The sequence below is a fragment of the Salvia hispanica genome, chromosome 4 (assembly GCF_023119035.1).
Source record: "Salvia hispanica cultivar TCC Black 2014 chromosome 4, UniMelb_Shisp_WGS_1.0, whole genome shotgun sequence".
Classification (NCBI taxonomy): Eukaryota; Viridiplantae; Streptophyta; class Magnoliopsida; order Lamiales; family Lamiaceae; genus Salvia; species Salvia hispanica.
In genome coordinates, this window is record NC_062968.1 from 27,909,966 (window position 1) to 27,925,357 (window position 15,392).

A 15,392-nucleotide genomic window follows, 5' to 3' on the forward strand; every position below is an offset into this window, starting at 1 on the left:
AGAAAGTTAGGCAAGTTAAAAGATTCGAGGTCGATGAAGGTGTGAATCTTTGAATATAAGATTGGAAAAAATCTTATTAAATCATTTGAATAATGCCAAATGAAACCTAACTTCCATATAATAGGATATATTAAGAGCTAGACATTTAACGTGGAATACCTAATAAAACGTTTCACAAGATTTATTTTGAATAAAAAAAATTAAAACTCAATCTACATAAATTTAACAAATTTTGAAAATGTTATTGCATAGAGAGAAATAAATTAATAAAAGCTAACACATTAAACAAATTTATAGATCTCAAACTTAATTATTTAATAAAAATCATATTAATATCACTAAAATACTCATAATAAATTACATGCAATGGAAAATAATTAATTAATTGTATATATACCACCAAAACAACAGAAAAAACTACCGAAAAATAAAAAGGGCCCATTGAGATGAAGAGAAACGTAGACGAAATGTGGGCCCGTCCACTTAGTGTTATGACTTTGATATGATTCATCTGGGCCCACTACCCTTTGGTTAAGACCCTAATTTGCTTGACCCACTTTTACCACCACTCCCACAAACAAATTAAAAGATCTATTTTGCCTACACCTCTCCCCCATCTTCATATGTTTTTATATTAAAATCCTAAGCTTTTATATTATTAAATTAAAATTTAAATGTAGGTACTATATTGGTGTAACTTGTAAGAGTAGAACAAGTGAAATTTTTGGTAATGATTTTGGATAAAATGTGGGTTTTGCCTATATGTTTGACTTTGAACATTTTATAATTAGTATAGTGTTGAGAACCCCTAGTCTTTTTAAATTTTAATGAGGAATATATAGATTTTAGATTCATTATAGAAACTAGCTAGTACTCTTATTATTTATATTATTCTTACATATTCATATGATTAAAAGTCCTTCACCGCCCTATGTTGGCCTACACATTAGTGCACCAATTAACTTAATTTGTTATGTAGTGAGAATATGATACAAGCTAGTGCTTCCACTTTTGTTACTCCTTTCTATTTTTGGTTAAGAGACACGACACCATTTGAAAATATAATCAAGAGTTTAGCATCAATGTAATTATTGAGATGCTATTACAAGGTGCACTTTAATAAGATGTTAGGAATATTTGGGCTATCAATTATTTGGCCACAAATGTTATTACCTAAAGTGTAAAGTAGATATATAGGTTACTAGGTCATAATTACTTCAAGCCAAGTTGCAATGATACTAGAGAATTCCTAGAGAAAATAATTGTACCATCTCCTTCTTAGAATGTGTATCATTATGTAATCATGACTGCATTTTTCTTCATTTTATGCTTTCGGATTACATATTAATTTCAATCATGGAGATGATAAGATTCCAATGTCACCTTAGTGTGAAATGCATATGTGATGGATTCTAGATCTATGAATGTTTAGTAGATTTGTCCCGTGTAAGAATATATCAAATGAGATGCTTTGAGTGTGTTCTTATTGAGTGTTATGGGGTGTCTGTGTGTTTGTATTATCATGTATCGAATCGGAATCAGTGTCTCTTTATGTTGTTTATTTTGAATGGTCAGTGATTAGTTATCTCTCGAGTCTTTTTGGTGACACTTTTTTTTTGGTCTCATGAGGCAAGTTTTGATGTGATACTATGATGTTGTTTTTAGACTCACCTTCTTCAGATTTGTATTAGCATTTTTGTATTTTTATCTATTTATAAAAATTATTTACAATAGAATCAATCTTCTTATTTAATTTTTACACATACAAAATCCTTATCATAAAACTAGATCACGTCTAAAACAATGTATAATCTAGGTTCCATATACCAAAATACGTAAATCTCACATCTCTAGGCCTAATGTACCACCAGTTATGGTGAACCCTACTCGCCAGCTACTGACTTTTAGCATTTTTATACACTACTTCCCAGTAATTTCTCCCTTTTCAATTCTACATTGGTTCAAATCTCACTTTTTTAATTTGACGATGGACAACAATAGTTGCAAATAAGATTCCTAAGAACAAAATTGACAACGTGTCGGTCTATAAATTTGAACTAGTTTTCGTAGTATAAGAAAACTAATTAATATGGTTTATATAATTCTCTTAACACAAATTGAACATGTTAACCTTTTGACACTACCAAATTCCACAGCTCTTCAGTTCTTCACGAGCCTTTTTAAGGAAACCACGCCGACCACTAATAGAATAATAGCATCTCAATTCTCAAATTAAAAAAAAAAAAGAAAAAGAAAAAAGTATACTTTTATATATTATATGCAGTATTTTATTTGTAAAACGGAATTCTAAAGGCAATATACGATTAAGACAGTTACTAAAAGATAATATTGATCCCTAAAAAGCATTAAACTTTCTCGAATGTAGGAGTATATATAAGTATTGTGTTATTATCTTTAAATCAAGTAAATTGTAGTTTTCTACATTGTTAATTAAATCTGGGTTTTGCGATTTTCTTTTTAAGGTTATTTCACGAAGTTAATTACTATATAGTTTTACTAAGCAGCTTTATGATCTGCCAACTCAAATGCGATATTTTATAACACACAATGGCAAATCTAGGTAGGGCCAGACACCACAACTATGACTGTGAGCCGCAAAAATATATGCTAATTAAGCCCGTGATATGGTAATTATGTCTCAACTCTTTGGGGTTAGAATTTACTTCGTTTCTTTGTCTGCCATATATCGTCAACGACAATCACGACACTGCCTTTCCAATGCCGCTCACAACCTTTTTTGCTTTGTCAATCTCATGAGTTATGTTTTATGAATCCATCATTGCACTTAACAGAAGTGTCATTCCAAGTTCGGATAGTGTAAAACCAAAACATGTAGTACAGTATGCCTTCAAGAAAAGAGCAATCTTTGGAATATACTATGTAGCATGCCTCAACCAAGTTGACATTTATTTTCAGAAAAATTCAATTAAGAAATGAAAAGAAATAAAAAAAAAAACACACACACACACACAATACTAATACTAATAGAATCTAATTTGGAAGGGGAAATCAAGAATCTAATAAAGTTATACACCAAATCTTGATTTGATACCTACTTTTCTCATTTGATAAGACAAACCTCGCGCATGCGTTGCGAATCAAAAATCCAAATTTGATTTCTTTCTATCTAAGATTCTAGCTAAACCTCATGTGTTTTTTATCATAAGAAATTAACAATTAAGAAATAATTGTACTACTATTATTAAAGAATTTACATTACCGACATTATGACGATAATGCAGTGAGAAATTTGACATAATTAAACCATAAATTCATAAAATAAGACATTAATTCGAAACAAGATTAAATTTGTCTCCAAATAGAACACTTCTATAGCGACAAATGAACGATCATGTGTATTATATATAATTCTAGACACAAAGTTTGTCGTAAGTTTCACAACTTTAATTAATATTAATATATTTCGCATTATGAAAAGTCATAGTACAAAACAAGATTTTATGTGCATATATAATGTTCAATTTAAATATAGGTATTTTATGTGTAACCAACCAAAAATGTTTGGTGGTCAATTAATACACTCCATTTGATCAAGAATTTGCCACCTTTTCTTTTGTCAATGAGATCTTTGTAGGATTAGAAATTCCGTTGGCTAGGAATATTTAAAACGTGAATAAAAATATCACACTACCCTTTTGATATTTTCTCTCATGGAATGTTCCATAAATGTTTTGATAATATGGTAATTTCAATCACAAAATTTCAACAAGTTGACATGTAATTAAGTTCATACAAGAGAATAAAAATTTAATTATTCTAAAGCTTTGAATAACATTTTATTATTTGAACTAGTGGGCCATAAATGTAACATCAAATTAGTATGATAGTTAAATATTTTCAAATTAAAGATCATATCATAAACTATAAAGTACCTACGAGGTCAAAGGACGTATAATAAGTGAGTAAGTGACAATTAAACCGTAAATAAATTAAATAAACCCAATTATTAGTGTCTTCTAGTAGGACTTGATAGGAAAAAATATACTATAGTATTGTCCAAGTGCTTTTTCTAAAAAAGGAAAGATATAGTGATTTACTTTAGCAAGATAATGTGAGAGATACTATAATTTTAATGCATTATATATATATATATATAGAGAGAGAGAGGGGTTTGTGTTAAAATGACAATCCCTCTTAAAATGACACCGTAACACCACTTATACAGCAATATTATAAACGCTACACATCAATATTACAAACACTACACAGGATTGTTGTATAGTGTGTCGGATATTGCTGGACAAGAAATATTGTTGTATAAAGACCAGCAAATTGCTGGCCGAGTTTTTCAGATTTTCTTTTTCTTTTTTTACCACGTGACAGTTTATTATTCGTCCACGTGTACAAATGATTGGCTAGGAATGGGAATGGTGGTATGGTGTTATTTTAAGGGATGGTGGCACCCTAACATGCCCATATATATATATATGTGTGTGTATAAATAGTTATATTTGATTGATATATTGATTAAAAAATAAAGCTAGTTTATCCCAAGTATATCCCATTTCTTATCATGATAAGTTGATAGTTGCCAATATGTGTTAGGGCTTCTTTACATGTCATTTGTGATAGCAAATGACAATGCTTTTCTCTATTGGAAATAGCTCAAACACTATGTAGAAACACTTGGCTTCCACACTTTTTTATCCTTGGTATGTAGGCCATTCTAGATCTTTCTCTACCTTATCATATTATGTTTCCCTAGTTGTACCTTTTATCTTAAAGTTTACTACATATAGTAGAGTAATCAGTATCGATCGTTAATTTATACGTTATTGTATACATCTATTTACGTCTATAACGTAAGGTGTAATAAGAGTGCTTGATCTCCGAAACAATGGAAAAGTGACTCTTGTATCCTCAAAATAATTTTATATAAAACTTTTCTCATGTAGTTTCGCGACTTGTTAATGATTTTTGCAGACTATTACATATAAACAGGATGTGTTATAAATGAAATGAGTTTGCGAGATGATTGAAACTATCACACTAAGAAACTGGGTTAGGCCCATTACTCAAATGGGCCAAGATGAGAAATGTGCTCAAGATTTTGTCCAAGCCCATATAATTATGTATCAATATATTATTTGAAAATACAATTAATACCATTACCAATAAATTTCACAAAATAATGTTCAGATGTACAGACACTGTATTAACTCTTCGAGATTCTCATTGCATTTTTTTTTGTACAAATAAAGATAAGTAGATGAATGAAGAATATTTGATTTTTTTTTCATATCCATCTACCGACATTGGCAATTAAAAAACGTGTGAAATACAATGTTGCATGAATTGAGGCGAATTTATGCCAAGGAATTGTGCAAGAATATATTTGAGAAAATTGGTTAAGCCACTAAAGAAACAACTTGAAAATTGAATAAATTCATTCATGAAAGTGGGACCCAAAAATTGTTTCCAAGATTTTATTTATAAATAAAACGTTTGATTTTTGGGTTTAGGATTCATCTATGATCTAGAACTTGGATATATCTCTTACCCTTTTATGCATGTCGGCGATTTTATTCACGTGGAATTTTAATTTTCTTAATATTCTTCCTTTTATCTTGAATTATGGAGTATGATATTTCCCCTTTCTTATCTCCGACAAAATAGATAAACATTTCCTTTACAAATAGATCATATTCATAGATGACATTACTTTTTCTTTAATGTGAGATCAGTTGGCTAGTGACCTTTTTATCCTTATAAAATTGGCTCATTTCATTGTCTTTATCCACTATGTTAGAAGCACTTCAATTAAAACAAATAAATATGATTGAAAATGAGTATATAATCATTCAAATTATTATCTTGATCATTCCCACCATCTACTTAGTGTAGATAGCTGTGTCAATTAGAAGTGGAGTATATTTTAAACCTCGAAAAAACAGAAGAATCTATGTTATTAGATGAGTAGAATTATACTATTTTACACCTTCAAAATACAGTCGAATCTAAGCCCATAAAATTGGGCCCTTAAAAGTGGAATTTAGTATATGAGCCCAAATATAATCCTTAATTTGCTAGGTGGAGAGCTCTACCCATAATTTTCAGTGAATACCTTAATCAAATCATAAGTTTTTATAATTGAGCTCGCTTCACATAAATTTAACATAGCAAATTTAACATGCTATCATATCTCCTTCGAATTCGTATAGTTTCGGGTCGGTTCTACCAAATTGTCGGATTTGATTTATCGGATTTTGGATGCTGCTATATCTTCGATTACTCCACCCATTTTATATAGTATTCGCTCCGTTAAACCAATTCATAGAAATTTATTGATGGAGTATCCTTTTTCTGTAAAGCAAAATGCCTTCGATTCTTGGATAATCTGCATCACTTCTACTTCTAATGTAACACAGGATTCCACTTTTATGTGGAAACGGCACGTATCAATAATTAGACAATTCCTCAATATCTTGTTCATTCCAACATCACTAGCAAGCCAAAACTATCTCGATCACAAGCCAGAACACGAACACGAACACACTACATATCGTTACGATTTTCAGCTGATATCTACAACAACGAATGAATAAGCCGGATACATGTATACCTCCTTAGGCATTACTACTCCATAGCTACCACTTCTACAAGCATCATTTCTTTATGCTTTCAACAAATAGCTTCGTGATGTGTTCATCATCAATCAAATCATAATGAGGCCGAACGAATCTGTAAAAAAATCTAGCATCTGTCAACGTAGAAACGACTGCAAGACACGGCCACTTCTTAATCAGATCCCGACTCTCCAAAAGCATCAGAATCTGCATCCGCGGCTCAAGCCTCTTCTCGATACTGCACACAAGTGCTGACGGAGAGGCCACAATACTGGATGTATCGTACTTCCCGGTAGCAAGCAGAAACTCTATCACCTCCCTCATTTTCTTCCCCGATGCTGAGAAAACCTGTGCCTGCTTCCTAAAAATCGTGCGTATGTCATGATCCCCAAATCCTAATCTGCGGAGAGTCTGCAGCTTGGCTTCCCACATCCCTTCGCTCGTGTGATTGAACACAATGACAGCTCGGATAAATGCCAACGAAGTGTGTGGGACACCGAATGTCACAGCCTTGCCCACAGATTTCCTCACGATGTCCGACCTCACCAAGAAGCCCCTCGGGTGAGTGTGGAGGAAGTGAAGAACGCGCTCCATCGGTATACCACAGCTCTTCAAGGTCTCCACATTGGGCATCAAGGTTTTCTCCAAATCAGCAGTCACAAACCATGAGCATTTCTTCAAAAGCCGAGCTACATCATCATTGGATCCCAATAGCCCCTTCAGAATCGATAACGAGGGAATGATCTTGGTCGACATACTCGAATGCAGAATCGTTGGATTGCTGAAAACTATCTTGGCATTCTCCTCAGAGGAAATCCCCAAATTTTGAAACAACTTCAATCTGGAATTCAATCGCTCAACAGTGTACCCTAGAATCAGAGGGCTGTAGAGGACCAATTTGTGGAGCTGAGGAGTGGTAAAGCTGTTCTCTTTTAGGAATGATAATACGGAATCGGCTCTTTCGGGGGTTCCGAATTTAGTCACGCGTGATGCGGCTAGTGAAGCCAGTTCAGGGGGGAATTGGTGGTTATGGATCAAGACATCGTGAATTTCAGAGATCCTAGAACTAGAATGGAAATGGATTGAGGGGGAGAAAGGAAGATTGGAGTTGCAGAGGGAATGGATTAGGGTTTAGAAATGAAAATGGGAGATTCCGGCGCGCAATTGCAATCATATTGATTGAACGATCAATAAATGGAAACGGAAATTACTTGCCTGCGAAATTCTAGGGATTTCACTGCCTCATTTTCTCAATGAAGGGGTTCTTCACCGGGGCAGGATCCCCCTGCTGTGGTAGGAAACACGGCAGGGCCTGCTGTGGTAGAATACGTCGACGTTTTGCTCAAATTTGACATACTTTAACTCTTTTCAAATACTCCGGCTTCAATACATAAAGCACTAAGTCACTAACTAACAAATCCATATTTTCTTTTCAAATAGATTCAATACATGCCGCACTAACTAATTTATATTTTCGGTGATTTAAGTTGAACTATAATTTTATTTAAATAATGATTGATAAGCTACTCATTAAAATATATAAATTACTTACTAATTAAAATTTCAGAATTTTATATTAAATTGGATTCTCATTTAAATTTTATATAAAATAATAATTAAAGCTTGTCGGTTGCAGTTAGGAGATATGAGTTCTAGTTATAATTTGTTTTAACAAAAATTTATCAAATTTTAGAAAGTCATTATGTATTTAAATTTATAAATCTCAATTATAATATTACAATAAAAGGTAATTTCAAAAAATAATTTAAACTCCCTTAGTATTACTCTTTAAATTATTTTTTAGTGTAATATTAGTATAAAATATATTATAGTAGTAATTGATAGAAGTTCATACCACATACTCCCTCTGTTCCATAAATTTTATCACATATTGATTGGACACAAATTTTAAGAAATGTAATAAAAAGTGAGTTGAAAAAATTAGTGGAATGAGTACGTGGAATATAGGGTCCACTACCAACAATGGTAAAAAGTGAATGTAACAAATTTTGTGGGACATACGAAAATAAAAAAATATGACAAACTTTCTGAGACGGTTGGAGTAATTTAAGAGATAATTGTCATTTTATTTATTGACTTCTTGCTGGTCTCACACATTTTCAAATTGAAATATAAATCATAATTTTTTATTTTTTTAATTGTCTCAAAATACATAAAATTGAAGCTAATATTGAATAAAAATCAAATATGATAACAACAATCCAACGTTGTGTAGATAAAATGATTTCATTATATGTGCAGTGTTGATTAAAAATATTGTGATTTTACTGCCATATTATATTTTTTAATTTTCCATTATATTTTCAACTTTTACCGTCATGGGATAATTGAAAAAACTGATATGTGAGTATTATTAGAGTTTTAAAGTTATGAAACTGTCAAAAATTCAACGAATAACTAATGTAATAATCATTATCACTAAATTTTAAATATAAAATGAGTTTGCAAATTTGATAAATTTTTAGTCCAAAACAAATCATGGATAAAATTTTAATTACTAAAATTCTAAAATTTTAATTAGTAAGTAATTTATATATTTTAATGAGTAGCTTATTAATCATTATTTAAATAAAATTATTGTTCAACTTAAATTATCGAAAATATGAATTAGTTAGTGTGGCATGTATTGAATCTATTTGGAAAGAAGTGTTGTATGTATTGAAGCTAGAGTATTTGAAAAGAGTTGAAGTTTATCAAATTTGAGACAAAACGTCGACGTTTCCTACCACAGCAGACCCTGCTGTGTTTCCTACCACAGCAGGGGATCCTGCACCACCGTCGAAATATTAAATGGTAGGAAACACAGCAGGGCCTGCTGTGGTAGAATACGTTGACGTTTTTCTCAAATTTGACATACTTTAACTCTTTTCAAATACTCCAGCTTCAATACATAAAGCACTAAGTCACTAACTAACAAATCCATATTTTCTTTTCAAATAGATTCAATACATGCCGCACTAACTAATTTATATTTTCAGTGATTTAAGTTGAACTATAATTTTATTTAAATAATGATTGATAAGCTACTCATTAAAATATATAAATTACTTACTAATTAAAATTTCAGAATTTTATATTAAATTGGATTCTCATTTAAATTTTATATAAAATAATAATTAAAGCTTGTCGGTTGCAGTTAGGAGATATGAGTTCTAGTTATAATTTGTTTTAACAAAAATTTATCAAATTTTAGAAAGTCATTATGTATTTAAATTTATAAATCTCAATTATAATATTACAATAAAAGTTAATTTCAAAAAATAATTTAAACTCCCTTAGTATTACTCTTTAAATTATTTTTAGTGTAATATTAGTATAAAATATATTATAGTAGTAATTGATAGAAGTTCATACCACATACTCCCTCTGTTCCATAAATTTTATCACATATTGATTGGACACAAATTTTAAGAAATGTAATAAAAAGTGAGTTGAAAAAATTAGTGGAATGAGTACGTGGAATATAGGGTCCACTACCAACAATGGTAAAAAGTGAAATGTAACAAATTTTGTGGGACATACGAAAATAAAAAAATATGAAAAACTTTCTGGGACGGTTGGAGTAATTTAAGAGATAATTGTCATTTTATTTATTGACTTCTCGCTGGTCTCACACATTTTCAAATTGAAATATAAATCATAATTTTTTATTTTTTTTAATTGTCTCAAAATACATAAAATTGAAGCTAATATTGAAGAAAAATCAAATATGATAACAACAATCCAACGTTGTGTAGATAAAATGATTTCATTATATGTGCAGTGTTGATTAAAAATATTGTGATTTTACTGCCATATTATATTTTTTAATTTTCCATTATATTTTCAACTTTTACCGTCATGGGATAATTGAAAAAACTGATATGTGAGTATTATTAGAGTTTTAAAGTTACGAAACTGTCAAAAATTCAACGAATAACTAATGTAATAATCATTATCACTAAATTTTAAATATAAAATGAGTTTGCAAATTTGATAAATTTTTAGTCCAAAACAAATCATGGATAAAATTTTAATTACTAAAATTCTAAAATTTTAATTAGTAAGTAATTTATATATTTTAATGAGTAGCTTATTAATCATTATTTAAATAAAATTATTGTTCAACTTAAATTATCGAAAATATGAATTAGTTAGTGTGGCATGTATTGAATCTATTTGGAAAGAAGTGCTGTATGTATTGAAGCTAGAGTATTTGAAAAGAGTTGAAGTTTATCAAATTTGAGACAAAACGTCGACGTTTCCTACCACAGCAGACCCTGCTGTGTTTCCTACCACAGCAGGGGATCCTGCACCACCGTCGAAATATTAAATTCAGGTAGAATTTTTCTAATTTTACGATTAAATTTCATTTTCTTAAGGATTCAGATTTTCAGTTTCAAAAGGATATTTTTTTAATTTCAAATTTCAAATTTCAAATATTCTAACCAAACACTATATGTAATTATTAATATTTTATTTTTGGATTTTTTCTATTTAGATTTTGTTGTTATATTTCTTCAAATTCAAATTTTATATTTTCTGGCTCAGGTTTATGTTTTTTTCAAAATTCAGATTTTGGGATCAAATCGAATTTGGTTAAATTTCAATTTGAAAGATTAAGAAAAACATGCCATTAAAATAAATAGATCGAAGCACAGTCTGTTTGAAGTATTAATTGAAAAAATTGTTGGTTTCATAATTTACAAGAGATTAAAGCCGGGCGTAATACAACCCAAACGAAGGAATACAAATGTAAAACTGAAATGAAATTACAACTTGAAAATCGAAACAAATAAACCGTGAAAAGTAGTTAGACTCGATGAGTCCTCTTTCCGCAAGACGAGATACGCCCCCGTAGTGCTCTTCGGTTTGACGTTTCGTCCCCAAAGATAAAATGGCTACGTCTCTCGTGAAGCAGCACCACTATCAATAGAGCTCCGGCGAACTGGACGGAGGAGAGGGCAAAGTTTTCGACAGAAAAACAATGCAGAGAGAGGAGAGAGTGTATGATGCAAATGCTATGTAAATTCTAGTTTCTAGTGTGTTTAGACTGCTAGAATGACTAGCCTATTTATAGGCTCAGTCCACCGCAGAGGGTCAATGTGGACTATCACGTGTCAGCCACGTTGGCTTTACCGCGTCATACTGACGAGGTGCCATCCCGCTTGACTCGCTGACGTGGAAGTGGTCTAAAAAGAACTAGACCTACTAGCCTTGGGTCGAACCTAAGCACCAAGCCCACGACCAGGCCCAAAAAACAGCCCAAAGACCACCCAAAGACCAATTGCCAAGTCCAAGGACACCCGCTTGGCTCGCTGACGTGGAAGTGGTCTAAAAAGAACTAGACCCACTAGCCTTGGGTCGAACCCAAGCACCAAGCCCACGACCAGGCCCAAAAAACAGCCCAAAGACCAATTGCCAAGGACGGGCTCGAGGCTCGAGGCGCGCGACGGCGCGCGCGCTTGTGGGCTCTACAGCCCATCTTAGTCTATTATAATTATTACATGTAATAATCCTTCTTATTAAATACTTATTTAATAAGGTTGTAACTTCCAATATGGGATAATTAACTCTCTTAATTAACCCTTAGTTTTTCTCATAGCTCTTTTAATTAGTTTGCAATTTTTGCACAACTTTAATCCATTTTTTCTCACACACAGAGAATCGGATTTAGGAAAATGAATATACCACGGTGATCTACTCCGAACGTAGATCGACGCTATATCATTTAATTTCACAAAATTAAATGTCTCGTTGAAATTATAATTGGTCAAAGTGTATTGACGGGCATAGATTCCAACAAAAAATTAATGTCATGAAATAAAAAAAATCACATTATTTGGGATGAAAAAACAATTAAACTAACTATAAGTCTCAATGCAAGGCTTACACTTTGAAATTTGTATAAATATATCTCAATTTCGAATAATGTCTAAATTTATAATTACGCTTTTAATTACTAATATTGTTAATAAAATAATAACTAGTAGAGTATAATAAGTTAATTACAATTAACCCCTAAATAATAAAAAATATAAAGCCCAATCGCTGAAGCTCCCGTGAAATGCAAAGACACCGTTAAATGCATCATCGCTTCGTCTCAACATCCGCCTCCGCCACATCGCAGCTCCACGCCAAAATCAAGACCCTCATCTCCCAAAAATCTTACGAGCAAGCCCTCACATTCTACGCCCGACATCTCCACCCTTCCCAATTAACCACAGACACCGCCTTCCTCGTCCCCTCCATCACCAAAGCATGCGCCCATTCCCAATCCCCCCGCATCGGCCGCCAGCTCCACTGCAACGCCCTCAAACTCGGCCTCACTTCAGATTTCACCGTATCCAATTCGTTCCTATCCATGTACGCCAAATTCCCCGACACGGACCTCGCGGAGAAGGTGTTCGACGAAATGCCTGAAAGAGACGCCATTTCTTGGAACTCCATGATCAACTGCTATACACAAAGTGGGAACTTCTCTAAATCACTCAGTATGGTTAAGGAGATGTATGGGCTCGGTCTAACGCTGAAGCCGGAGCTGGCTGCGGGATTTATCGCGGCGTGTGCTAGGAACGGGAGCTGGGGATTGGGGAGAGCGATACATGCGCTTTTCACCGTTGATGAGAGGATGGAGTTTTCGATGTTTGTGGCGACAGCTCTGGTGGATTTCTACTGGCGGTTTGGCGATCCGGAGATGGCGTTTCGTGTTTTTGGTGGGATTTTGGAGAAGAATCAGGTGTCGTGGACAGCGATGATCACCGGATGCATCGAGTTTCGGGATTATGGTAGGGCGTTTGACTGTTTACGAGCAATGCAGCGTGGTGGTGTGAAGCCGAACAGGGTGACTTTGGTTAGCGTCTTACCAGCTTGCGCTGCACTAGGCTCGATCACACACGGGAAGGAGGTTCATGGCTTTGCTGCGCGGCGTGGCTATGATTTGGATGTTCGGTTGTCAGCAGCGCTCTTGCACATGTACTGCGAATGCCCGGGAGGGCTGAGGATCGCGAGGCTTGTATTCGAGAGGTCTGTGGAGAAGGAGGTCGTGGCGTGGAGTACTATGATCGCGGGATATTCTAAAAGCAAGGCTGCTGCTAGAGAAGGCATCATGCTATTCAATCGGATGCGGATTAATGGGATTCTCCCGAATAACGCCACCATCTTGGCCGTGATTTCATCGTGTGTTAGCTTGCTATCTCTACCCGATGCCAGTGGCATCCACGGCTACGCCTTGAAATCGGGTTTGGGAAATGATCTATTCGTACAGAACGCCCTTATCAGCATGTATTCCAAGTGTGGCAGCCTTGAAGACTGCGTGCGCGTATTCAATGACATGGCGACTAGAGATTGCGTTTCATGGAGCTCTGTGATCAGCGCGTACGGGATGTACGGCAATGCAGGGGAGGCTCTGCGGCTCTTTGATGAGATGCAGAGTGACGAAGGAGTGAAGGTGGACGGGGTTGCTTATCTGGCAGTACTGTCCGCGTGCAGCCATGGCGGCCTTGTGGAGGAGGGGCGGGCGGTGTTTGAACGGGCGTTGGACCATGGGGAGGTGTCGATGGGGTTGGAGCACTATGGGTGCTACATTGACCTTCTTGGGAGAGCAGGGGAGGTTGAGGAGGCTTATGATGTGGTGTGTCGGATGCCGATGGAGCCGAGCCCCGGGATGTTGAGTAGCTTGGTGTCTGCTTGTAGGGTTTATGGGAGACTGGATGTGGCAGAAAAGGTAGGGAATATGCTGGTGGAGATGGAGCCTGAGAATGCTGCAAATCATACTCTTTTGAGTACGGTTTATGCTGAGTCTTATAAATGGTGGGGTGTTGAAGAAGTTAGGAGAGACATGAGGAGGAGAAATTTGAAGAAAACGTCTAGTTTTAGCAAAGTTTAACATTTTGAAACGGGTTACATTTTTCCTTTATGTTACTGCAATTTGACGCATTTTTTCAAATTGTGAATTGGTAATTTGAAACTCTTCAGTTAGATTGTTATTTTCACTTTAATCGGGGAAGGGAAGCAAAAATTTAGTTTGAAAACTAGTGTCATACCAATGTGATGGGAAAATAATTTAATTAAAAAATTTATGTGTTTAAAAATAGAAAAAAAAAACATGTAATAGTCCCCCGTGGAAAAAAAATCTTAGGAGAATTTTAATTTGTAAATTAGTGTGCTAATACTACTACAATTATCGATTTACTCACCTTTTAAAACTACTCTATTAGATATAAGTCTATTGCATAAATTAACCAACATAGCCCGTCTAGCTCAGTTGGTAGAGCGCAAGGCTCTTAACCTTGTGGTCGTGGGTTCGAGCCCCACGGTGGGCGATTATTACTTTTTCTATATTTTTTCATATTAATTTTCGACCCCACGGTGGGTGAATATTATTTTTTTCCCTTTTTATTCATATAACTTTTTGATAGTTTCACATTTTTTTTAAAATTTTTTACTCGCATAACTTTTTTGATAATATTTGTGGTCACAAATTTTCAGGATGAACTATATCATATATGTCTAGGAACATTAGATTAGGATACAACAAAACCAAATTTTGCCAGTATGATTGAAAAAACACAATGTATTGAATAAACTATTACTACTCCATATAAAAATTACTCCGTACTTAAGAAAACCGACTTAGGATATTTTACTAGTTAAGCTTACCAAGTTAGATTAGGAGTTAAATTATCAATGTTGTCATATGTTGTTTTATTTTCAGTTTTCAAACTCGCAAACAACGTTATCAACTTATATCGCTCAAAATTCCGTCGTCTTCACAAACATCAG

At 33.8% G+C, this 15,392-nt stretch overlaps 2 protein-coding genes and 1 non-coding gene across 3 annotated transcripts; 2 read left to right on the forward strand and 1 right to left on the reverse strand.

Annotated features, from left to right (window-relative positions):
* Nucleotides 1–6,647: 6,647 nt before the first annotated feature.
* On the reverse strand, nucleotides 6,648–7,364 carry LOC125220823. Its single transcript, XM_048122959.1, has one exon. The coding sequence runs from the start codon at nucleotides 7,362–7,364 to the stop codon at nucleotides 6,648–6,650; it is 717 nt and encodes a 238-aa protein (XP_047978916.1).
* Nucleotides 7,365–12,693: 5,329 nt separating this feature from the next.
* Nucleotides 12,694–14,584, forward strand: LOC125219381 (pentatricopeptide repeat-containing protein At4g31070, mitochondrial-like). The gene has a single exon (XM_048121354.1). The coding sequence runs from the start codon at nucleotides 12,694–12,696 to the stop codon at nucleotides 14,494–14,496; it is 1,803 nt and encodes a 600-aa protein (XP_047977311.1). The 3' UTR covers nucleotides 14,497–14,584.
* A 275-nt stretch (nucleotides 14,585–14,859) lies between these two features.
* Nucleotides 14,860–14,932, forward strand: TRNAK-CUU. Its single transcript has one exon. It is a non-coding gene; the product is annotated as a tRNA-Lys (tRNA).
* Nucleotides 14,933–15,392: the final 460 nt, after the last annotated feature.